This window comes from Halichoerus grypus, chromosome 3, assembly GCF_964656455.1.
Source record: "Halichoerus grypus chromosome 3, mHalGry1.hap1.1, whole genome shotgun sequence".
Classification (NCBI taxonomy): Eukaryota; Metazoa; Chordata; class Mammalia; order Carnivora; family Phocidae; genus Halichoerus; species Halichoerus grypus.
Window position 1 is genome coordinate 13,636,407 of NC_135714.1, and position 26,333 is coordinate 13,662,739.

The 26,333-nt window shown below is 35.9% G+C and overlaps 1 protein-coding gene across 1 annotated transcript in view; it reads left to right on the forward strand.

Moving 5' to 3' along the window:
- Positions 1-1,382: 1,382 nt before the first annotated feature.
- The window catches only part of NCAPG (non-SMC condensin I complex subunit G), a 51,092-nt gene continuing 26,141 nt past the window's right edge, over positions 1,383-26,333 (forward strand). The window contains exons 1-13 of the mRNA XM_036072093.2: positions 1,383-1,640; positions 2,555-2,758; positions 3,453-3,681; positions 5,838-5,983; positions 6,268-6,352; positions 7,572-7,764; positions 8,240-8,389; positions 12,140-12,280; positions 13,266-13,389; positions 14,579-14,665; positions 14,983-15,162; positions 17,501-17,611; positions 20,697-20,816. Of these exons, the coding sequence (XP_035927986.1) occupies positions 1,530-1,640; positions 2,555-2,758; positions 3,453-3,681; positions 5,838-5,983; positions 6,268-6,352; positions 7,572-7,764; positions 8,240-8,389; positions 12,140-12,280; positions 13,266-13,389; positions 14,579-14,665; positions 14,983-15,162; positions 17,501-17,611; positions 20,697-20,816 (1,881 nt within the window). The 5' untranslated portion in view covers positions 1,383-1,529. The remainder of the gene's footprint in view (positions 1,641-2,554; positions 2,759-3,452; positions 3,682-5,837; positions 5,984-6,267; positions 6,353-7,571; positions 7,765-8,239; positions 8,390-12,139; positions 12,281-13,265; positions 13,390-14,578; positions 14,666-14,982; positions 15,163-17,500; positions 17,612-20,696; positions 20,817-26,333) is intronic.

Here is a 26,333-nt window from a genome sequence, read left to right on the forward strand (position 1 = left end):
TTTGCCTTTTCAGAATTGGACCTCCTGATAATTTTGAAATTATAGGCAACCCAAATGCTACCATAGTCGTTACTTTAACTAGCATTTGAATACTTATGTTGTATGTATATATAATATGAAGCAAGAGAATGGATGAATAAATTATCAAATATTCATAGAACAGAATACTATAGAAACCCGTCTGTGCCTCAGTTTCCTCATCTTAAAAGAAGCTAGAAGTTACCTTATTGGGGCTGTTTGTAAGGACTGAATGAAGTAAAGTGCTTACAACAGTGTCTGGCAAATAAGGGTCCATAAGGTGTAAGTTATTATTATGAAAGTAGCCATATGAATAAACCTCAAAAACAATATTAATTGAAAAAAGCAAGTTGCAAAGGATTATTTTGTTTGCAAATGATGATTTATATAATGTTAGAACATGAAAACAATACAGTATATTTATTCAGAGACTTATTCATATGTCATTAATACATAAACAGTTGAGTTCAGAAAAGCCGTTAATGCTGGAGAAAGAAGGTAATTCAAAAGGAAAAAGGTATACAGGCGGCTTTGTAATCTTCTATTTCTTTGGTTGGCTGTGAGTACAGAGATGTTCGTTTTTGTCTGATATAATACCATTTTTTCTTTTTTTTAAGTTTAAAGACCTAGTTCCTGCTCGAAGGCACTACAAATTTCTTTATCTTTACCACGACCCTAAACACCATCCCCTGTGTTCTCCTTTGTTGAATACATTGTCGTCATGCACCTTTGTAAACTAGGCCTCGAAAGCTGGTGCCTCTAGAGTAAGCTAGGTCTAAATTAAATCATGCCTCTCTTCGCAGCTCTTCCCAGACTGCCTCCCTCTTGCAGACCCTCCGCCAGCCGAGGTCCTAAGGTTTAAAATGACAGAGGCCCGCTTCCATCAGGACACCTCGTAACGTCCCCCTCAGCAGATCGGGAACGTCCGCTTTCTCGGTGGAAGCCGGGACGCTGCCCAGCCTCCAGCACGCCCTCTTTCCCTTCTCGACGGATCTCCACACGAACCCTTACGCCCGGGATCCCCTGCTCCCCTTTAGCCGGAGCAGGAATTGTTCCCCTCAGCAGATTCCCTGTTCTCACCCATGGAGGATCCTTTCTTCTTTCTCGCCCCACGCCCAGCTGCACGACCCAGCTAGGTCTAGCACCACGAGCTCCGTCCGGACGGTAGCACCACCGCTCGGCAAGTAGCCGACACCACTTCCAGACGAGCCGACGCCCCCTCCCCTTACAAACGCGACTTCCCACTCGGAAAAGCGCGGCGCAGATCCTAAGCGCATGCGCCCAAACTGCCGTAATTCAGGGAGGGATCCATCTCTTCCCGCTCTCGCGGCAGTCTCGCGGTATTTCCTTCTTCCGCGGGAGTTATTTGAACGCTCTGGCGGTAACTCCACCGTGGGTGCTCAGCTGCCGGCTGACCGGAACCCGAGGCGGCTCTGTAAACTTGACCTGCGGGCCGTAGGGACCCTGCAGCCCGGAGCGGACGAGGCTCGTCCCGGCCGGGTGCCGGCGCCATGGGGGCGGAGAAGAAGCTGCTGCCGGTTAAGGAGGCCTTTCAGCTGGCGCAGCAGCCGCACCAGAACCAGGCGAAGCTGGTGGTGGCGCTGAGCCGCACCTACCGCACGGTAAGCGCGGCTCCGGGCCTCGGCCGCCGCCCCTCGCCCTCCCCGGACCAGCGTCCCCCAGGGGCCTCCCGTGGCCCTCCGGACTCCAACCTTCTGAACCTCCCGACCCAGTTCGGGGAGGTCTGGAGACCTGCCCCAGGTCGCCCGGGCACCGCCTCTCCCCAGCGGCCTCCGGCGCGGACCGTTAATTCTTTGTGAATTTGGAGAGCAACGTTTACGAGCACCGGGGCGACCTGGCGCCAAGTGTTGGGCCGCTGGGTGGATCCTGAACGGGGTGGTTCAGCGGTTGTTGTCCCTCAGGTCACCGCCCACATCAGGGACGCCAGATTATTCACAGTTAAATAGAATCGAATCACCAAATAACAAATTAACCATTAGGACCCGGCTCTTCCTATTTAAGTAAATACTGTTTTGAGTGGTGCCGTGAGAAGAATAGGACAGTGAGTTTCGGGAAAATTATCTTGAGGTCCAAGAAAAATTGTAAGTCAATATAATCGGATTTAAGGATATGAGATAGGATGTGAACGTTATATCAAAAGGAAATCGCTGTGTAAGAATAAGGCTAAATGTGGTAAAATATGAAAGCCGTTGTTGATTTTGAGTTGTTTCATGAAGAAGCATATTTTTACTAAACTGGCACCAAGGCATATTGAGAGTTTAAAGGGTATTAAAGTCAAAGGGATCCTTTCACTGTCAACATTCACATTTGTTTTCTTCCTTGGAGAAGTACATTTCTCTGGAGAGAGATTTGTGCAATTTTTTTTCCTTTGATAGTTTGGAAACTCACCTGAGAGTTTACTAAATAATGATTTTAGTTTGAGTTACGACTAGTACTTTAAGCAGTCTTAGGGTACTGTTGGGAAGAAGGGATTGTATCAGTGCAGTTTGTGAAGGGTTTCTCTTTTGTCTTTCAGATGGATGTTAAAACAGTTTTTCATGAGGAGTTTGTCCATTATCTTAAATATGCTATGGTGGTCTATAAACGTGAACCAGCGGTGGAGAGAGTAATAGACTTTGCAGCCAAGTTTGTTACTTCATTTCACCAGTCAGATACGGAAGATGATGAGGAAGAGGAAGATGGTGGCATTTTAAATTATTTGTTTACCTTTCTTTTAAAGGTATGAAAACTGGAACTTTGGGGAAGTGTTGTAGAAAACTTTATTATATTAAAAGGGCCATGGGAGTTTGTATGTTTTAGAGAATGAAGTATTTAGTAACTGAGAAAATGTGGATGAGTCTGCCTTTTATAGGAAATACTAGAACTGTCATTAAGATTAAAAAATGGACTTAAAATAAATGCAGCGTTAAGTTTTTAATGACCTCTCTTTGCCAGTTCTCACATCATTTTAAATGAGTTCTTTATTTTAGGGGCGCCTGGGTGACTCAGTTGGTTAAGCGACTGCCTTCGGCTCAGGTCATGATCCTGGAGTCCCGGGGATCGAGTCCCACATCGGGCTCCCTGCTCAGCAGGGAGTCTGCTTCTCCCTCTGACCCTCCCCCCTCTCATGTGCTCTCTCTCTCTCTATCTCATTCTCTCTGTCAAATAAATAAAATCTTTAAAATAAATAAATAAATAAATGAGTTCTTTATTTTAGAAGTAAAGTAAAAATTCCTACAAAGAGAAGTATGCTCTTGTAATTTAGCTTATACTTACTTTGGATTGTGTATATTTTAATACTTTTAGTATGCATATGGATTAAGGTAGCATTGTAGTTTCTCTGCGAGTAATGAATTACTTTTGTAACTTCCTGAATTCTAAACAATTCAAATGGTATGTGATTGTAAATAAATTTTGATTTGTTCCTGTTTCAGTCTCATGAAGCAAACAGCAATGCAGTTAGATTTAGAGTGTGCCAGCTCATAAACAAGCTCTTGGGAAGTATGCCAGAAAATGCCCAGATTGATGATGATTTGTTTGATAAAATTAATGAAGCCATGCTTATTAGATTGAAAGATAAAATTCCAAATGTGAGGATACAGGCAGTTTTGGCTCTTTCACGACTTCAGGATCCCAAAGATGATGAATGTCCAGTCGTTAATGGTATGTGTAGCTTCCTAAAATCTTTTTCAGTTTCCTTGACTTCGTTAAATTCTCAGTAGAGAGGTGTTTTGTTTTTTTTTTCTCTATGTGGAATAGTATAGGTCATATATATATATATATGATTTTTAAAAATACTCAAGTAGCCACCACCCAACTTAAAAAAATAGAACATCATCAGTGCCTTTGAAGCCTACCTTACGTCCCACCCCACTCTCAGAGTTAACGATTATCCTGAATTTTGGGTTAATTACTCTCTTGTCTTTCTGTTTAAACAATTAGCCACATGTGTGTGTCTCTAAAAAGTTTTGCCTATCGTTTTGTATGCTATATGAGTCATACTTTTCTGTGCTTTCTAATATTTATAATTGTAACATTCATCCATGTTGATATATTTACTGTCTTACAGCATTCTGTCGAATGAATTGTTAACACAGCTAATTATTCTAATAATGACAGACTATCTGGTTTCCAGTTATTTTGTTCTGAAAAAAATGGTGTTGTTGCTATGAACTTCCTTATCATGGCTTCTGGTGCACAGCTTAAATAGTTTTTTCTGGGGTGTATACCTAGGGTGGATTTGTTAGGATATGTGCACATTCAGCTTTATTAGATAAGGTACAAGTGTTCTACAAAACAGTTTACTAATTAATACTCCCAGTAACAGTGCATAAAAACATTCATTGATCCATATTCTCTCCAGTGTTAGATATTGTCAGATTTTAAAATTTTTGTTTATCTGGTTGTATGTATGAAATATATCCTTTTATGCATCTTTTCATATATTTAACAGTCAATTGTATTTCTTCTATATAATGCCTATTAATGTGTTCTCATTTTTCTGTTTGTCATATTGATTTACTGGAGTTCTATATTCTGGAAAGAAATTTTGGAGTTGTGTGAATTGTAGATTTTTTTCAACTTTAGATGGCTCTTTGTTTCACCCTCTTTGGGATATCTTCTGTTAGACAGAAATTCCTAATGTCAAAATTAATCAGTCTCTGCCTTTATGACTTGCACTTTTTTCCCTTTTCTTCCTTTCTTTCTTTTGATTTGCACTTTCTTTTATTTAAGAAATTTTTCTCTACCTCTGGGCTCATAAAGATAGTCATATTCCACTTTTCCGTCCATGCCTAGCTACATTTTGGGCACATTTTCATTTTTCTCTTTGTCCCTGTTACTAGCTTTATAATCAGTTTTGATAACTGATGATAGTTAATATTTTTTGGTGTTAAATGGTACACATAATAATATTGTACAAAATAAATGTTTAATAGTCAACAAGTACTTAATTATAAAGCTGGGGAAAATTTGAGAAGTAGAGGTGAATAAACATTTAAATACAGGAAATGGATTTTGTTTCAGGGAGTAAAATTAGAAGTTACATCCTTCTTTAGGACTCATTAAAAATCAAAATAATGAGCCCTTTATAAAACCTTATTACTTTAAAATAAACTGCCTGCTATACTAGGCTTTCTTTTAGATCTTGAAGAGTAACAAAGACATAATCTCGGGGCGCCTGGGTGGCTCAGTTGGTTAAGCGACTGCCTTTGGCTCAGGTCATGATCCTGGAGTCCTGGGATGGAGTCCTGCATTGGGCTCCCTGCTCAGCAGGGAGTCTGCTTCTCCCTCTGACCTTCCCCCCTCTCATGTGCTCTCTCTCAAATGAATAAATAAATAAAATCTTAAAAAAAAAAAAAAAGACAATCTTATTGATGGATTTTCCATGATCTTTAGGGCTCTTTGTTTTTAGTTTTAGACTTTGTGCCTAGTCTATTGACAAATTTCTTAATTTATTTTTTAAGGGAAGTTGGCAGGAAAAAAATCTTCCGCTAAAATTAAATGTGTAAGACTAAAAATTGATTATTATTTTTTTTCTTTTTTTTTTCATTTTTTATTGTTATGTTAATCCCCATACATTACATCATTAGTTTTAGATATAGTGTTCCATGATTCATTGTTTGTGCATAACACCCAGTGCTCCATGCAGAACGTGCCCTCCTCAATACCCATCACCAGGCTAACCCATCCTCCCACCCCCCTGCCTATCTTTATTATTTTAAAGATATTGTCAAATATCAAAATGTGGGCTATCTTATGACTGTGGTTAAATAAATAATATTTCTTTAGTGTACTAAAATGTATTGCTCTATTTTTAGCATATGCTACTTTGATTGAAAATGATTCAAATCCAGAAGTTAGGCGTGCAGTGTTATCATGTATTGCACCATCAGCAAAGACTTTGCCAAAAATTGTGGGGCGCACCAAGGATGTGAAAGAGGCTGTCAGAAAGCTGGCTTATCAGGTAAATAAGCCTAATAACTTGTGTAGACATATTCTTAAAATACTTTTGAAAAATATTTGGCATGTAATAATGATTTCTTCAATTTTTATGGATTTTTATGAGATTTTTATGGATAGAAAGTATAGATAATTTAGGTATACTCTTATTACATTAAATGTGTTACCAGATATTCGTTTTGGAAATTCTGGGTTATTTTCTTAGATGAAGGAGATATTATTAGTTATGAAATATGTAGACTATGTTGAGTTTAATGACCACCTTATTATTATTACTATCTCTTTAAGGTTTTAGCTGAAAAGGTTCATATGAGAGCTATGTCCATTGCTCAGAGAGTAATGCTCCTTCAACAAGGTCTTAATGACAGATCAGGTAAGATAGACTTCTGTATATACAAAACATCAGTAGATTTTGGTTTAGTAGACTTAGAAGATTTAGAAAACATGTGTCCTTAATTATATCAAGTAAGCCCATCAATGACACAGCCTGTCAAAATTTAGCTTGGTACACCATGTAGAAAACATTTCAAAGGGTTAAAGATCCTGGTAGTTAAAGGAGCAGTGTTTGTTTTAATTTTCCTGTGTTTTACAGATGAAACTATATCTGAAGGCTATATAGCTAATTTATATCAGAGGGCAGGAACTCTTTTTCAACTCTCTCTTCTAAAAAAGTGCTATCTATTCCCTTTGTGTATATCTTTTCTTTCTTCCTTTTTTTTTGTATTTGAGAGAGAAAGAAAGAAAGCATGAGAGTTGAGGGAGGAGCCAAGGGAAAGGGAGAAGCAACCGCCCCGCCCCAGAAGGCCTGATACAGGGCTTGATCCCAGGACCCTGGGATCATGACCTGACCTGAAGGCAGACTCTTAACTGACTGAGTCACCCAGGCACCCTCCCCTTTGTTTATAGCTTGATAAGAATGTGTGCTGTACTGTGGAGACAGAAATTAGGAATGATCAGACTAGCATAATTTTCCTTTTTTTTTTTTTCCTTTTTCTCTCTGTTAAAACTAGAGACTGCTCACAGAATGATGAGGAACGATATATCTTAAATTTCCAATCCCCATGAGAAGACTAAGATAGCTTAATTTTGCTGTAGCAAGAAAACTTGAGTTTCAAAACATTGTCAGAGGACTAATGACTGGGAGGATGACTTCTTAAAAAACTAAGAATAAAGTTTGTTCAGTCATAAATGCTTGTATGATTCACTACTGCAAGTAACAATCGTGTAATAGATGAAGTCAGGCATCAGGTGAAATAATCGCTATCATAATGTCAGGACTAACACTGAAGCCCCGTGAACCCTGGGGAGAAGGAATGCAGATATTTTTGTAGGCCGTGATAGTGATTGGGTATTGGTTTGGGCCTTTTCCATTTTTATTAGAAGTGAGCAGCATAGTGATTTTTGCAATATTATTGTACCTTTTTTTTTCCTTCGGTATTTTTCTTTGTTGTTCTTAGTCTCCTCTCATTTTTATTATAAATACTGATTTTATGTTAACATTAATCTGATAAAAGGTCATTAATACAGACAAAATATAGGAAATGGAAGCTAGAGGGAGCCTCTGTTCACTTATATTTCAAATGACTTAACAGATGCTGTGAAACAAGCAATGCAGAAGCATCTTCTCCAAGGCTGGTTACGTTTCACTGAAGGAAATATATTAGAGTTGCTTCATCGGTTAGATGTGGAAAATTCTCCTGAAGTGGCAGTCTCTGTTCTCAATGCCTTATTTTCAGTGGCTCCTCTTAATGAACTGGCAGAAATCTGTAAAAATAATGATGGCAGGTATACATTCGTTACTTGAAATGTGATACTCGTGAACTTCTCCAATTAAAATTAGTCCTTTTCTGATTACTTCGGATTGTTTCAATAGCTTTTATCTACCTCACTTGTGTTTTCTTTACTCTGATGGATGTCTTTTCTCATTTATCCCTCTTGTGTAAGAACTCACTACCTTATCATAGACTACTTTAGCTGCATTCTTTTTTTTCCCATTTTGTTACTTTGATTTTTGCATTAGCTTACCATGGAAAGTCCAACGACATGCTTCCCTATTGTATGCTTGCTTGTTTGATTCTTTTTTTTTTTCTTTTGCTCTAAATATTTTCATTTGTGTGTGGGTGGATAAGTTAATGACTTTGCAATTAAAAGGATGCTGGTTATAAATCAGGTCTGCTTTTTATTTCCCATTTTTTATACTCCATTCAAATTTTTAACTTTAAGATTATTCTTTCTCTTATTCTCTCCCTTTTAAATGAAGGAAACTGATTCCAGTGGAAACATTAACTCCTGAAAATGCTTTGTATTGGCGTGTCCTTTGTGAATATGTGAAATCAAAAGGAGATGAAGGTGAAGAATTTTTGGAGCAAATTTTGCCAGAGCCCATAGTATATGCAGAGTATTTACTAAGGTAAAATTTTTTCTTTTTGTTTGGATTGTACTTTTGTTCCTGTGTGTGTCAACCGTGAAGCCCCCTCCCTCAAAGTCGTGCTTGATCAGGGGTCAGTTATTTGGCTAGGCAGGGATAAATAAGAATGTGCATTGAGTCTTTCTGAAGAATATTCTGTGCTGGACAGAACACTGAAAGAGTAAAAAGTCAATATGTTTAGGGACATTCCTTAAAACCGTTAGGATGTGATTATGAACATTTCTCTGTAAAGTTGATAATGATGATATGTTACTCTTTGAAATTGGTTGGCAAACCTTTTCTGAGGGTCAGATAGTAACTATTTTAGTCTGTGGACCTGTGTCACAATGACAGCTCTGCTGTGGGTGTGCAAAAGCAGCCAAAGAATATATGATGAATGATTGTAACTGTTTTCTAATAAAACTTCTTTCAACTTTTATAGACACTAAAATTTTAATTTTATGTAATTTTCATCTGTATATATTTTCAAATGTATTTGTATATACATCCTGTATAAATAAGCTTCCATTTAGCTTGCAAACTGTATGAAAACAAGCAGCGGGCTGTATCTGGTGCGTGGGCCATACTTTTCCAACTGACAAGGTGAACCTTTTTGGCTAGTTTAATATTAATTAAAACTGTCACCATTTGGCTTTTTGTTTTTTAAAAAGTTTTTTCAAAATATACCTTTTTCTTAATTATTCTCATTTCACTTTAAAATTACCAAGTAAAACATGAATGCAATTCTTGTCAAAATTCAAATACAGAAATATATAGAAGAAAAATGTGGAATTTTCCTTTCATCTCCTAATTCCTCAATTCCATTTATCTTAGAGTTAACAATTTGGGGTATACACTTTCAGACCTCTCTCTCTACATTTATATACACATATATTAAAATACATAAATATTTTTAAACATAGCACACTATACATATTTGGGTTTTTTCCCCAGCTACTTATATCTGCGATCATTATATGTTGGTGCATATAAATTTATCACACTCTTAACAACGTATCATCCCATAGTACAATGGCAATCAGTTGGCAATCATAAAATCAATTTATGATGGCAATTAATTTACTTCTCTGTCAATGGACGTTTAGCATGATTCCAGTTTTCACTGACAAAGTTGTGTTAGACCATACATTTTATGTATGTTGGGATTTTGTGGGGTTGATTCCCAGAAGTGGAATTGCTGGGCCAAAAGTTATATATATTTTGATAGATTTTGGTGTGTAGATTTTTAACTTTATGCTTTTGATGCATTTTTTAAAAAGCTTCTTCCATATAACATGAATTACAGGCCTGAATTCCCTTTGTATGGAATGTAGTATTCTGCTTTTGCTTATAATGATTCCATGTAAGTTAGGAGGCAAAACTATAAGTGCATTTTAATTTGTATGCAAAATATTGAATCAAGGATAAATATCTTAAATGTGAGCCAAAATGGAAACTTACAACCTGAGTTCATAGTAACAGCATAAAAAATATGTGTGAATCTCCTGTTTCAATAGTAATTATTTCAGATTTCAGTATTTAGAGTATTCGTTATAATGCTGTTTGAGCCATGTTGTAGTATGTCCAAAACGAATGAGTTTGATGCAATGCTTAATAATATGAATTAATATAAAAGTAATAAATGCTCATAGAAAATAAAGAAAATATGAGGAAATAAATATTTAAGTAACAGAGGGAGAGCCTCTCCTCAAGGATTACTTCACAGATTAACTCTTAGTTACTGAAATCAACAGGTAGGGAGCTTGGTTCTTCTGGCTCTGAGAAGTCAGGGATTCTTATATTTCCTCTGTCACTTAATCTGTGAGTTTTGAAATAGGTAACTTTTAATCAGCTTTTTTTCATTTATAAAGAAGAAAACTTTAAAAATTGTATTTTAATTATTATTGAAAAATACTTGAGAAATAGAGTGGTTTTCTTTTTGGAGCAACATCACTAGATAGGATTAGCTTATTCAGGTACAGAAACAAAATTAAATGGAAAAACTACTTCCTGATAATCTCAGAGATATATTTTCAGACATTTTGTAGCAGAAAGAGGTAGTGACTCAGAATTCTGATATGAAACAATTTCCTGTTAACTGAGGTATTCACATAAAGGAAGAAATCAGGGATATTAAATTAGGCTTGTCAAATTTGAGGAAGAAAAAGAGACACCAACATAATTTTTAGAAAATGACCTTAAGTTTAAATTCTTGGAGAGAGCTTTAAGAATAAGAAAAAGGCTTTCTTATTCTTGAGTGGTCTCTTCATTGTAATGAATATGTTTAAAAATGGTTAAAAAGATGCTTTCATGGTAATTAAAATTGGTGGGTACATTTTGAGTTGTATTTATGCAGTTCGAGATTTGTAACCTATTAATGAAACAACTACTCTTTGAATTTATTTTAAAAAATACCCTCTGTCTTAATGCATGCATTGTGCTAAAGCTAGAGTGGAAAAGTACTCAAAAGGGGAGGGGAGGATTCAAAGATGAGTGAAGGTTTTTTAGCTTGTCAGAAACCAGCAACTACTAAGCTAATGATTTTGATAATTATTAGTTTCTTTCCTTTAGTTTTCTGCTAGAACCCAGAGTGCTGATACCATTGAAAGTCCTAATCTCATGGCCAGAGATTTGTGAGCTTTTATTTACTCTTGGTTGTCATTTTAAAGACAAGTCAGTTTATTCATCAGACATAGTTCTGCAGTTTTTATAGCTTGATTTTTGTTGACATTTTAAAAATGACATTTTTCATCAGGATTGTTTTTCATATTACTTTTAGCCTAAAAGCACCTACTTGTCTAAGCTTAAACTCCTAATTCTGCCTTTAAGTAACTTTTTTTTGATCACACAAAAAAGGGAGACCTTTTGATAGGCTGTTGAATTTTATCTAGGTGAGGTTTGTAAAAGGCTTTAATTTGGGCAGTGATAGTAAGAATAAAAGGGTAGTAGATGGTGCTTGTTTAGGAATATCTACACTAAAATAAGAACAATACAGGTATTAGTAGGGCCCCTAAGCAAGGATAATACAAATTCATGAAGGTCTATTTTTCTGATTTTTTTAAAAGGTCATTGTATTCATGGATTACTTGCATAATTGGTATTAATTATTACTATTCTTTTTTTTTTTTTTTAAGATTTTATTTATTTATTTGACAGAGAGATAGAGAGAGAGCACACGTAGGCAGAGAGGCAGGCAGAGGGAGAGGGAGAAGCAGACTCTCCACCGAGCAGGGAGCCCGACGTGGGGCTCGATCCCAGGACCCTGGGATCATGACCTGAGCCGAAGGCAGCCGCTTAACCGACTGAGCCACCCAGGTGCCCCTAATTATTACTATTCTTTTAAGCAAAAGAATAATGGTCAGGGATGATGAGTGAAGACTAGCTCTTTATGAAAAACTGAGTTTTTATTAAAGGGATCCAGGACTAATTGAAAATATTGGTGACATTGAAAAAATGTTATCAATTTGAGAGACATAAATATGTGCCTTTTGAAAATTTCCCATAAGAAATTTGAATCTTTATTGGGTATATTTTCCAAATTCTTTTTGATTCAAGCCCATATGTTTGTTTGCAAAAATTCATAGCAATAGCATAGAGTTTATTCTTTAGGCCAAATTAGAATAATGTGGTATAAACATCCATATATTTGAAGTAATATGAACTGAAAAAGACCCTTTTCTGACCTCATGGGGAGCTGTCTAATGTTTTTTTTTTTTAACAGATTTTACATTTTATTTTTTCTGCTTGTTTTAGTTATATTCAGAGTATCCCAGTTGTTAAAGATGAAATGAAAAATGATTTTTCTTATATTGGAAATTTGATGTCAAAAGAATTTATAGGTCAACAGTTAATTCTAATTATCAAGTCTTTGGATACAAGTGAAGAAGGAGGAAGGTATGTCTAAATATTAACCCTTGCCTAATTTGCTCTTCTAACATCCTGTATTGAAATATAGTCTTGTTACGGTATGATTAAGTATATTTATATTTAACCTAGCTCTCTAAAGTACAATAAAGAGTTTTCTTTTTCCTCTTACACATGTAATATCTAACAGGAAATACACCCTTTCTCTCTCTCTCTCTGTCTCTCTGTGTATATACATACATTTATGTGTGTGTATATATATATACATACACACACACATACATACATATAATTGACTCTTGAACAACACGGGGAGGGGGTAAGGGTGCTCGTCCCCCATCCCCCCTCTGTGGAGTCAGAAATCCACATATAACTTTTGACCTCTCAAAAACCTAATTATTAATAGCCTATTGACTAAAAGCCTTACCAATAAGCATAAACATAAAAATTGACATAAACAGTTGATTAACATGATTTTCTATATTGTATGTATTATATACCATATTCTTAAAATAAAGTAAGCTAGAGAAAAATGTTATTAAGAAAATTTAAGGAAGAGAAAATAAAGTACTGTATTGTATTTCTGGAATTGTGCTATACTATATTTATGGGCAAAAATATGCATATAGGTAGACCTGTGCAGTTTGTATCCATTTTGTTCATATATATGGAAATACATGCAATTTTTTCAGAATAAATCAATAAAATTGCAGATTTTGCTTCAAAATCTCTATTACAGAGAAGGCTAGTAATGCTCTCTAAAGATTTGATTCACTTCTGATGTTTTTCATTTCATCATGTTGATTTATGACAGATTGTAGGGTCTTTATAAAAAATTTTTTTTTTTTTGCAGAACATAAATTTTTGACCTAGTCTATACATAATTTTTTTGTACCTATGGTGATAAAAAAGAACTGAGATAAATAAAATTAAGTCTGCAGAATAAATGAAATGTTAGAGATAAAATGTGTTTCTACCATCATGTTTAAGTGAAAATAGTTCTTTTTGAATGCAGGAAAGGACTACTGGCTGTTTTACAGGAGATTCTTACTCTACCCACAACCCCGGTATCCCTACTTTCTTTTCTTGTTGAGAGATTGCTCTGCATCGTTATGGATGATAATAAGAGAACACAAATTGTAAGTAATTTTCTTAATTGTTCATAAAGGTTAAAAGGTTTTGGTCAATGATATTGAGGATTGTCTTGTTTTCTTTTCAGTATTTTTTGCTTTATTTATCTTTAATTGCCTTTTGTTTTAGTCTTGTATATTAAGTTTTCAGACTTCTTAAAACTAAATCTCTCTCCCACACACACATTTGAAAAATCATCTCCTTCTCTTCCTATCATTCTGTTGAATCAGTTTGAAATAGAACAAGTTAGGGAAGAGGGGACACATGTGTCTTAGTCACTAGAGTGTTTGAGAGCTGGCTCAAATTAGACGCACTTAGGTTCAGATCCCTTCTGCTACTTTCTAGCTTTGTGACTTTGAGCAAGTTACTTAATTTAGCCTTTTTACTTGTCTGGAAAATGAGAATAACAATAAAATCTACCTTGTTCAATGAAATAGTGTTCATCAAGTGCTTGGTAAATACAGAAATAAATGTTATCTATTATAATACTATTGCCAAGTATTACTTTTTCTGGGCTAGCCAAAAAGACACGTATCAGTGCTTTTCATCAATTCATACAATCTCTCAGTTACAAATTAATTCAGGGTTGTCTTTTCCAACCCCTTCTTATACATACTTACACATAAATCCTTTCTACAACATGCAACATTCCCAGTTAGTGGTTATCCAACATCTGCTTAAGTACCTTCATTTGGGATGTAGCCTTTTCCTGAATCAGCCAACTGTTGTGTCCCAGTGGCTCTGAAAGGAAAGTCTTTAGTTATGCTGTCATTATTTATGCATTGTATACCCAAAGGAAGAATAAAAGAGTATTCTGTTTTTCTGTATTTAACTCCCGTGGAGCTAAACAAGGGAGGGAGTTGAGGATTATAGACAGAGAATTCTAGTTTTTGGTGCCTAAGATTAGATACTATATTCATTTTTCTTTGTTTTTAAAGCATTATATGAGAGAATTTATCTTCAATGTCTATGTGCCTGTTTACCTTCTCATAATCTTAGAGTTTTTAGTCAGGTATATTGTTTGGTCATTTCTTTCCCCAAAATTGTCTAACAAGTAGAATGTGTGCTGTTTTACTCTGTTTTGCTCTATTTTTAAAGAGATTGTGGATACTATTTGGAGTTCTGTGTAGCAGTTTGATTTCATTTTATGATATAGAACATATATTAAAGCATGTACTCTGAATTATAACTTATCAGGTTACAGAAATTATCTCAGAGATTCGGGCGCCCATCGTTACTGTTGGTGCTGGTGATCCAGCTGATGCAAGAAAGAAAGAACTCAAGGTAAATTTCTTCTAAATTAAATAAATGCTTGAGTATAACGTAGCCGTGCAAGTCTTTTCTTTCCTCTTGCTCTACATTTTCAAAATTGTTCTCACAGAGTCAAATTATTGATTAACTATTAAACTATAAGAGTATCTAAAATGTTACCAGATTATGCAGTCTGGAAGATTTGCCCTTCTTTGGATCAGGAAGACTACGACTTTTTTGTATATGGCTCTTGTTGTATATGGTTGTCATGATGTTAAGTATTACTCTTTAGTTTGCTATAGATGTTCATAATAATAGTTTTTGTTAAAGCAATTTATATCTTTCCTTAGATGGCAGAAATAAAAGTTAAACTTATTGAGGCAAAAGAAGCTTTGGAAAATTGCATTAACTTACAGGATTTTAATCAAGCATCAGAATTAAAAGAAGAAATAAAAGCATTAGAAGATGCCAAAATAAACCTATTGAAAGAGACAGAGCAACTTGAAATCAAAGAAGTCCATATAGAGAAGGTATAGATTACTTTATCATACTAAATTTCAGCTGTTATTAATCATCTCAACTACACTTTGTTTTCTTTCTTAACTCAGAAATCTGCCAGAATATATTTATTTGGAGGACTTTTTAGCAGTATCATGAATTAACATGAAAATAATTTTTTTCTCTTGTTTCTTTTTATCTTAGACTTTGAAAGGCCTCAGTTAGCTTTAATTATTATAACTAGGACTTTATTTGCTCCCTTGTCATGCTAATCTCTGTAGTCTATATAGTCTTTCTTCCTTGCTAAGGAAACTTACCTTCTAGTGTTTTCCTTGTGTGTGTGTGTGTGTGTATGTGTGTGTGTGTGAGAGAGAGAGAGAGAGAGAGATTGAGCGAGAGAGTGTATGTGTTTTGAATGCTTTAGAAAAGGAATATGCATCTATCTATCCATCTTTTTCTTTGTGGAAGACTCCTGACTTCTCTGAGCTAGGAAAAGAATTTCTATAACTATACCATTATACATGTAAATTTTTAAAGCTTAACTACACTTTTGTTTTTAGAAAAAGCTAAGTAGTTTTGTTATTTTAAATGAAATACTAAGCATTTTATCTAGTAACACTTAAAGCTGAGTTTCAGCATTCATTTTTTTTTAACCTTCATTGTGTTTGATAAACTTGTCATATTTTATCATAAGATAGAATGGTATCAGTATAATATTTGATGTTAACTTTCAGGGGGTCTTTTAGAATTTTGCCTTTTGTAGTAAACATCATTATTATTTTACTTCAGTTTAGAAAGTGCTGATTGGAGTATGCTCATAAGTAGAATACTGAATAGGGAAGAGTTTACTATACAGGAGCATTTTGTAAGTTGTGCTATGTCCTTGTGCTCTCTAGCCATAGACATCCCTGCTCAAACACTCCACTTTTGAGTATGCCTGAATTTTATTTTCCTAGCTAGTACCTTATTTTGTTTGACAAAGTCTATGGATTATTATAGGTTCTTTAATTTGAGGAGCAGATTTAAAGTGAAAAATGAAAATATAAACTGAAAAACAATATAAACTCCAGGTCTGAATTGGAAAAATATGAACAAATATGTTCTATCGTGATTAATATCATCTGTTTAACTTGACTTCCTTTGATCTTTTGTGTGTTCATTTGTCCTATTTAAGGGTTATAAATTTATTATAGTATAATTTACAGCATGGCATAATAGATGGTATAGGCGGGGAAGTTATAGGGGTTGAATGGAGAGGCATCTAACCCAGGTAGGCTGTTGTTGGCTTCCCCAGGGGAAGAAATGTTTTCACTTGACATTTGAGTAAAAATAACAACGTAAGCTAACATTTACAGGATGCTTTTTCTGTGGTAGTCACTGCTTCAGGCACTTCACAAGTGTTTGATTCTCACTATAACCTTATGGGGTGGTGCTATTTTCATTTTATAGAGGAAAAATAACTTGCCCAAAGTCACACAGATAGTAAATTGTAGAGGCAGGATTCAAATCCAGGCAAGTCAGGCAAGTGGCTTTAGATTTGTGCCTTTAATGCACTCTGTTGTCTCTCCCTGATGAATTGTTAAAGGAATGCAGGCAGATGGAAAGGCATGTGTGAAGGCCCAGAAGTTAAAGAGTACCTGCTGTGTTTGAAAACTTCAGGTCCACATGACTAGAGAATTGAGGGGGGAGAGGTAAGAGAGAAATCTAGTGGAAAAATTAATGGCCAGGTCTTGTAAGGCCTTATATAAGCAATATTGGAAACTTTCTGCCTTAGCCAAGGATCATGGTGAACCACTAAAGGTTTTAAGTGGTAGGATGAGATTTATATCTTCGTCAGAAAATGGGTTGCAGCGTGATAAGAGCCTAGGCAGGCATAGTAGTTGAAGACTGTTAAATTAATGTAGGCTTGATATGATTACAGCCTGAACAAGATAATGATGGTGGATGTGGAAAGAAGTGATGGATTTGAGAAGTATTTAGGAATTAGTAACAGGGAGAAGAGTGAGTCAAGAATGTATTGTAGGTCTTTTGGTTTGGACATTTGGGTAGATGGCAGTGTTATTTATGGAAATAGCACAAGAAGAGGGATTGGGGTAATGATAAATTGGTTCTCTTTTGGACATTTAAGTTTGAGAAGCCTGTGGAACATACAAGAGGAAATGTCTTATAGCAATTGTATATATGAATCTGAAACTTAAGAAATAGCTGGGTCAACTCATGTATTGTAAATGGAGTTGGATGATTGGATAAGATTGCCAGGGAGTGTGTCTAGAGACAATATGCCTTAGACAAAGCCCTGAAAAAGCTAACATTTAAGGGATGGACAGAAGATATTCTTACTAATGCAGAATATTTTGTGTTTCATTTTAGAATGATGTTGAAACACTACAGAAGTGTCTTATTTTGTGCTATGAACTGTTGAAGCAGATGTCCACTTCGACTGGTATAGGTGCAACCATGAATGGCATCATTGAATCTTTGGTATGTTTGTGGCCTTTGAGGCTTTATGTTTTAGCCCATTCCTTCCTCATTTCATAAGTAATATGTTCCTTGGAGTTCCAAAGAAGAAAAAGATGACCATCTTAAACATCTGATAAATATAAGTGGTAAAAAAAAATTATATAGTGACTACTTCATATTGTGAAGATTAAATTAAGATAATGTATATAAAAGACCTGGTATATAAGTATACTTATTCCTTTAAGAAGTATGAAAAAATTATGCTAGAAAGAGATGTAGAATATCTTCATTCTTTGATAGTAAGGGGAAATACTGAAACACATCAGGAATATTTAAATATTGGAATCTTGCTATATAGAAAGACTATGAGACTGTTGACATTGTGAGTCCCATGAAAGGAATTTGTTTTTTCCTGTATATTTAAAGGACTTTATACTTAAGTAGCTCTTCAAAGGTAATTTCCATATTATTGAGCATAGGGACATAAATACTGCAATCTGTAGTAAAACAACATTGTCTGATAACAATGTAATGCAAACCACATGTAACTTTACATTTTCTGTAGCCACATTTAAAAATTAAAAAGAAACGGGTGAAATTAATTTTAATATATTTAACCCAATATACCCAAAATGTTTTAATGGCATCATTTACTCAATATTAAACTACTGAGATATTTTACATTCAGTTCTTCATACTAAGTCTTTTTTTTTTTTTAAGTAAAAAAAGCATGGAGCCCAGTGCAGGGCTTGCTTGAATTCACGACCCTGAGATCAAGACCTGAGCTGAAATCAAGAGTCGGACGCTTAACCAGTTGAGCCGCCCAGGCGCCCCCATACTAAGTCTTGATAGCACATCTCAGTCTGGTGTAATCACATTTCAAGTGTTCTGTAGTCACATGTGGTCAGTGGCTACAGAATCACGTAGTGCAACTCTAGGGTATTGTTTTTACCAGCACTACTTATCCAAAGCAAATTTTGAATGTATCCAGGCTCTTCCAGGATTCTCCCCCAATTGTTTTTACTTGGGATTAATGAAAAACAGCCAATGAATATAATCTAAAATCAAGTTCCTTGGATTGTCATGAGTTTCTAAAGTCAGTAAAGAAGACCAATTATTGTTTACAACAATGTAGAACTTCTGATTGAAAGAAGATTTTACTAAGCCATTAGAATTTTAGCTTTATTCTTAGTGAAGCAAATGTCTTTAGTGAAAAGTAGTACTTTTAAAGTTCTGTTTGCATACTTTATGTCTGGTCCTGTTGCAAGAGAATGGTAAACTATTGTATATGACACAATTGAAGTAGTAAATATGAAGACTGTATACTTGTTGGAAAAGATACACAATTTTGAGTGAAGAAAGAACACAAAATTGAATGATCATAATGATTTTAAGTATACAAAAACAATTTATGTCTAAAGATGAAAAGAAACTAGACGGGGGTGTCTGGGTGGCTCAGTTGGTTAAGCAACTGCCTTCGGCTTGGGTCATGATCCTGGAGTCCCGGGATTGAGTCCCGTGTTGGGCTCCCTGCTCAGCAGGGAGTCTACTTCTCCCTCTGACCCTCCCCCCTCTCATGCTCTCTCTCTCATTCTCTCTCTCAAATAAATAAGAAAGAAAGAAACTAGAGGGATGTAAATGAGTAGGGTATTTAGAGGAGTTATAATATTTTAATGAAGTTACCATTTTTAAGTAAAAACCGTAAGTTACTAATTGAACAAATATTTATTGAACATCTACTATATACTAAATGCCAGTGATAGAGTGTACATGGTATACAAAACATGTAGACTGCCCTTGTAGATCTTCTGGTCAAGTGAGAGGGACATCAATCAAATATAAGTAGAAGGTTATGCCATTGATAAGTGCTATGAAAAAGAGCTATATGGTCATATGTGAATTTATAATAGTGGGATTGGCTCTATTCAGGGAAGATGACATTGATCTGATTTTTGAATAGACATTAAGTATGTGAAAAAGGGAAGGAAGAATATTCTAGATTTGCTCTCTCCAGTACAGTTGCAACCAGCCACATGTGTCTATTAAAAACCTGTGTCTAGGGGCGCCTGGGTGGCTCAGTCGGTTAAGCGTCTGCCTTCAGCTCAGGTCATGATCTCAGGGTCCTGGGATCGAGTCCCATGTTGGGCTCTCTGCTCAGCAGGGAGTCTGCTTCTCACTCTCCCTCTGTGTACTCTCTTTCTCTCAAATAAATAAATAAAATCTTTAAAAAACAAAACCTGTGGCTATTAACAGTTAGTCCAAACTGAGATGTGCTGTAAGGGTCAAAATACATTGGGTTTTGAAGACTTAGTACAAACAACACAATGTAGATTATCTCAATTTTTTTAATATTGATTACATGTTGTAATGTTAATAATTTGGTTATATTGGGTATAATAAAGTACACTAAAATTAGCTTCACATGTTTCTTTTAAATTTTCTAGAAAATTTAAAGTGACCTATGACTTAACATATTTCTGTTGAATAGCACTGAATGGAAGGCATCAAAATCAGACCATTGTATAAGCAAAGAGCAAGGGGTAGCATAATATAAGATAGTACTAAGAGAGACTACACAATGAGATATATGTCATGTAAGGGAGTTTTATCTTTGTCCTGTGAGCACTGGGAAGCTATTAAGTCACTTTTAGCAGGTGGAAGGGGAGGTGTCTTGTGATCAGACTGTATTTCACTCTGGCTACATTTTTCTGTTTTAGCAATTTAATATTTACCTTTTTTTTTTTTTTTTAAAGATTTTCTTTTTTATTTATTCATTTGAGACACAGAGATAGAGAGAGAGTGCATGAACCAGGGGGAGAGGCAGAGGGAGAGGGAGAAGCGGGCTCTCCGCCGAGCCAGGAGCCGGACGTGGGGCTTGATCCCAGCACCCTGGGATCATGACCTGAGCCGAAGGCAGACGCTTAACCATCTGAGCCACCCAGGCGCCCCTACCTTTTTTTTTTTAACTGAAAATTGTTAGACAATATGGATAAGAAGTAGATCTGTGATATCATACAGAAATTATCTATTTCACCATGTTTTTAATATACTGTTATGAATTTCTTGTCCTCGTCAAAATTATTTTAATTAAATTTATTTAATTTAGATTCTTCCTGGAATAGTAAGTGTTCATCCTGTAATAAGAAATCTGGCTGTTTTATGCTTGGGATGCTGTGGACTACAGAATCAGGATTTTGCAAGTAAACACTTCGTATTACTGTTGCAGGTAGGATTTATCCTATGACAAAATCTTGGTTGTATTTCCTGAAATAAGTACTCAGAATCTGTGGTGATAATTTGAGTGCTCTGAATTTAATTTATTCCAGGGCTTATTAATGATGATGACTGTTATGGATGACTTTTAGGGACTGGATGATTTTTATCTTTAGATTTCTTTCTTGTTAAAGTAGAAAAAAAGATGAAATGTCAATTATTTAAGATATTTTTAAAAAATTAAACATATAGCATATTCTGTGCCCAGCATTATTCTAGGCTTGGAAAATAATAAGATAGGTAATGAAAAAAACCAAGATAAAAGTTGCTGTCCTAATGAAGCTTACATTTTAGAAAGGGAAACACAATGAAAAATAAACAATACATAGCGTGTCAGATTGAAAAAAGCAAAGAAGAGGAGTAAGGAGTGGAAATAGGGAGAAGGATCTATTTCTTAGAGAAAGGCCTCACTAATAAGTTGAATTTGAGCCAATACCAGAGGAAAGTGGGAGAATGAACAATGTAGATATCTGGGTAAGATGTTTCTGAGGAGAGGGAAGAACAGGGGAAGGGCCCCTGAAGTAGGACTTTGTTTCACATGTTCAAGGAGCAGGGTAACTACGGCTAGGGCAAATTGAGCAAAGAGGAAAATAGTAGGAGAAAGGATTTGCAGGCAACAGGATGTCCGTATCTTCTAGGGACTTAAGAGACTTCACTGTGAATGAAATGGGAAAGAACTGGAGGATTTTGAGTAGAGGATTATTATGATCTGACTGGGGTATAGTGTTGATGTAGACCAGGGGTTGACAGACCTTCTTTGTAAACGGCTAGAGAGTAAATATTTTTGACTTTGTAGGCCATATGGTGTGTCTCGAGTACTATTCTGCGGTGCAAGTGTGAAGACACCCAAGACAATATGTAAATGAATTAGTGTGATAGTAGTTTAGTAAAAATCTATTTATGGACAGTAAAATTTAAATTTCAGATAATTTTCACATGTAATGAAATTGTTTTTTTTAACCATTTAAAGATGTGTAACTCTTCTTAACTTGAAGTCTGTGCAAAAACAGGCAGCAGACTGGATTTGGCCCCTTACCCATAGTTTGCAGGTCCCTAATATTAACTGTAGGGGTACAAGTATGGAAGCAGAGATACTCATAAGGAAGGTATGCAATTATCCAGGAAAGAGATGATGATTTGGACCAGTATTCAAGTGGTTATTGGGGTTGTGAGAAGGGGTGGTAATATAAGTTTGGAAGATGACATCTTTAGAATTTGGTGATGAGGGGCGCCTGGGTGGCTCAGTCGTTAAGCGTCTGCCTTCAGCTCAGGTCATGATCCCAGGGTCCTGGGATCGAGTCCCACATCGGGCTCCCTGCTCGGCAGGAAGCCTGCTTCTCCCTCTCCCACTCCCCCTGCTTGTGTTCCCTCTCTCGCTGTGACTCTCTCTGTCAAATAAATAAATAAAATCTTTAAAAAAAAAAAATAGAATTTGGTGATGAATCTGATGTAACATGTGAGAGAAAGAAATTGAAGATAGCTAAGAATTTTAGCCCAAATAATTGGAAAGATAAACTTGCCCTTTCCTGTGATAGGGAAAACAGAGGAACAGGTTGTATGGCAGGTGGATGAGATAAGGAGTTCAATTTTGAGCATGGTAAATTTGAAGTTTGAGTTCCAAGTGGATATATCAAATAAGACATTTATATGTGAGTTTGGAGATAGGAGGGAAGTGCAAGTTGGAGAGATTAATTCTAAGTCTTTATAATAGTATCCAGTGCTTAGAGATTGGATGTTATGTGAGGGATGAGTGTAGATTGAGTAGAGATCTTGACTTTGTAGTTCCCTAGGGCTTAGGCCACATTTCAAGGAAAGGGGAGATAAAGAGAACCAGTAAAGGCTAAGGCGAAGTAGACAGTAAGGGGAGAGTGTGATGTCATTCCTAGAAGGCAAATGAAGATGATATTTTACAGGGGCTAGCATCACCCGACTGTCCAATGCTGGTGACAGGTTGATAAGGATTTATAATTGACCATTTGGGGCAAATAAGGAAGTGTTTGGTGACTTTCATGAGAATAGCTTATGTGAAGGGCAAAGCTTTATTGGAGTGGTCTGAAGAGAGAATTATGAGAGAGGAATTGGAGATAGCCAGTGTAGACTACTCTTTCAAGATTTTATTTTTGTTAGGAGAAATAGAAATGGGGAGGTAGCAAGAGAAGGGTTTGGAATAAAAAGAAGAGGTTTTTGGTTTTGTTTTAGATTTTTTTTAAGATGGAGAAGATTACACCATGTTTGTAATAAATACTAAGGACAATGGCTCTGTTGAAAGGAAAAAATTGATAATACAAGAAGAGAAGGCACTTGCTAGAATGCTACTGAATAGACAAGAAGGATGAAATCTAGTGTACCAATGGAATGTATTTGACTTTTTAACGTCTTTGAACATCTATCTTTTAACATTTGGGCCTGGCTTAACTTCAAAAATATACCTCCCTCCACTTCTCCATATGAAAAGACAATGTGACTCAGGTAGCATCTAGTATTGCCAAATGTAATGGTATAAAAAAGCTGCAGGGAATTTTAGTGCAAATTGCTTGCCAGCGGTAAATGGGAGTGCTTTGTGTGCTCAGTTTGAAAATAACGTGACAACACAGATCATCATTTTCATGAAAAGATTATTTTAAAAGACTGAACTCTGGGGTGCCAGGTGGCTCAGTTGGTTGAGCATCCAACTCTTTATTTTGGCTCAGGACATGATCTCTCAGAGTCCTGAAATCTGCCAGTGTTGGGCTCCATGGGAGTCTGCTAGAGATTCTCTCTCTCCCACTGCTTTGCCCCCTGTTCGCACGTGCTCGCTCGCTCTCTCTCAAATAAATAAATAAATGTTAAAAAAAAAAAAAAAAAAGACTGAACTCAAGCAATAGTAGAGTATTCCCTCAGCATGAAACCCTTATCTTGGAGCATGCTTTAATTTGCAATCACATTACCAAGGGAAAAAAAGCATACAATTAGAACTTGGGGAAGTCATGTGTTCTGGAAATGGTCAAACTGCTCGTGGCTTTTATCAGAGGAAGAAAATTAAAATCATACTTACGTCAAAAGATAGTCATTAGGAATTTCAGGGTTTTGTTTTAGTTTCCTTTTTTGGAGCATTTGGCATCTCATCAATTTATTTACTGTGCAGTGATGAAATTCCTGTTGATGCTCTGTTTATATTTATCATCCCATGCTGCTGTTGTCTTAGAAAAATTTCTGTTATTGTTAGATCCTTTTGGAAACTTGAAATGTCAGTATTATCTTTTTTATTATTATTATTATTTTTTAAAGATTTTACTTATTTGACACAGAGCGAGAGATAGCGAGAGCAGGAACACAAGCAGGGGGAGTGGGAGAGGGAGAAGCAGGCTTCCCCCAGAGCAGGGAGCCCAATGTGGGACTTGATCCCAGGACCCTGGGATCATGACCTGAGCCGAAGGCAGACGCGTAACGACTGAGCCACCCAGGCACCGTCAGTCTTATCTTTAAAAATGATGTGAAAGTTCCTTTCTCAAAGAAACAAAAATTTTGGTACTTTGTCCAGATGAATCATTTATAGTACTTGGCCCTACATCTGGTTTTGCTCTAAGATGTAGAGTGAATCTGCATGTGTTATAGTCATTCTTTCTCAGTCAGTTGGCATCAGTGATTCTGTTAGTAATTAGAAGGAAGTCTTGTTTACTATTGTGAAATTTTTTGGCTTAATATAGGTGCCCAGAGAATAAAATCCTGTATTTTCAAAGAGGTTTTGCTAAGAAATACTGTATATATAGTAAGCTCTCTACTTGGGTTTCCTGGCTTCCTAGAAGATGGGTCTTGAAGTGCTAGATTGATCTCTGGTCATTACTCTTAAGTGGAAGAAAAATCTTATTAGAACATTCAGTAGTGAAGAATTCATTTATGTCTAGCTTAAGTAGTTTTTTTTTTTTTTTTGGCTCTAAAAATGGGATAAAACATTCATTAAGATATTCTATATACCATTAAGAATGCTGCTGAAAAATTGTGAGTTGTAGTCAGGTTGGAACTCTAATTGAGGAGATTAAAGGTAGACAGTTACATAAAATTTCTAGTATTGCAGCAAAGGAAACACCATAGAACTTTTCTAAAAGATAATTAAGTTCACTTAGCCTTTGAAGATGAAATGTGGATTTTGATCCTTTTAATTTTTGCTGGCCATAACATCAGTAATAAGTGCTGTGGTCATTGCAGCCAAAGAAATATAGTATGATTGTAATGCTTAAGCGTGTCCTGGAGCATTCTGATATGTTTAATACTAACTCATGCTCCACTTGACAGAGCGTATAGGAGCCTTGATACTGTTTATTTTTATATTTGTACTTCTCCGTCGTGGAAAGGAATTGTCAAAATCAAGCAGGTGTGAAAGATAAATGATGTTTCTTATCAAGACCATTCCACAATTTTACCCTCTTCCAAATCAAACCAGTCAATAGAAAAGCAGCCTTGTCATGGAATTAAAGTTTTAAAGAATTGAAGTTGCCCCCCTCTTTTGTAATATAAACAACTGAGATCCCTAAACTTTTTTTGAGGACTAGCTATTAATATTTGCCTGAAAAAAAACTATATCTATACATATATATATATATATATATATATATATATATATATTTTTTTTTTTTTTTAAAGTAGGCTCCATGCCCAATGTGAGCCCAGTGCAGGGCTCAAACTCATGACCATGAGATCAAGAGTCAGACACTGACTGAGCCACCGTGAATATCAGGTTCAAATGCAGTAAAATAAATTATATGTAGGGGCTTCTGGGTGGCTCAGTCAGTTAAGCGCCTGCCTTGATCCCAGGATCCTGGGATCAAGTCCCTTGTCGGGCTCCTTGCTCAGCAGGGAGCCTGCTTCTCTCTCTCCCTCTGCCCCTCCCCCTGCTTGTGCTCTCACTCTCGCTGTCTCTCTCCCTCTGTCAAATAAATAAATCTATAAAAAAAAAATAAAAAGTTATATGTAAAATTTTGTCCTTTTTTTTTTGTATGTTATTCTGCAGTGGGGTTTTAAGCTCTTCTCATGTCCTTAAAAGGGTTTATGATCAAAAGAAGTTAACCACTGAATGAATTCATTTGTTCATAAAGTTACTTTTTGGGCTCTCATTAGAAGATTTTAAATTAAGGGAAAATAGCTATCTTTTGGGGGAGTAAGAAATCAGTTCTTTTTTAAATCAAGCCTTAGTAATACAAATTGATTTAAGACACGTATACACACTTGTTAGAAAGGTAAGAGAGAGAAATCCTTCCTTCCTTCCTTCTTGGCTTCATGCCCAACATGGGGCTCAAACTCACAACCTCAGGATCGAGTCACATGTTCTACTGACTGAGCCAGTTAGGTGCCCCAGAAATTATTTCATTTTAAAGTCTTGCTTAGATAAATACAGTATTGAGAGCTATTGCTAACCAGTAAGGAACTGAGAAGGACAAGGAAAACCAAGTTGCTGCTAAAAGAGTAGCATGTTTAGAAATCTTATAGAATAGTC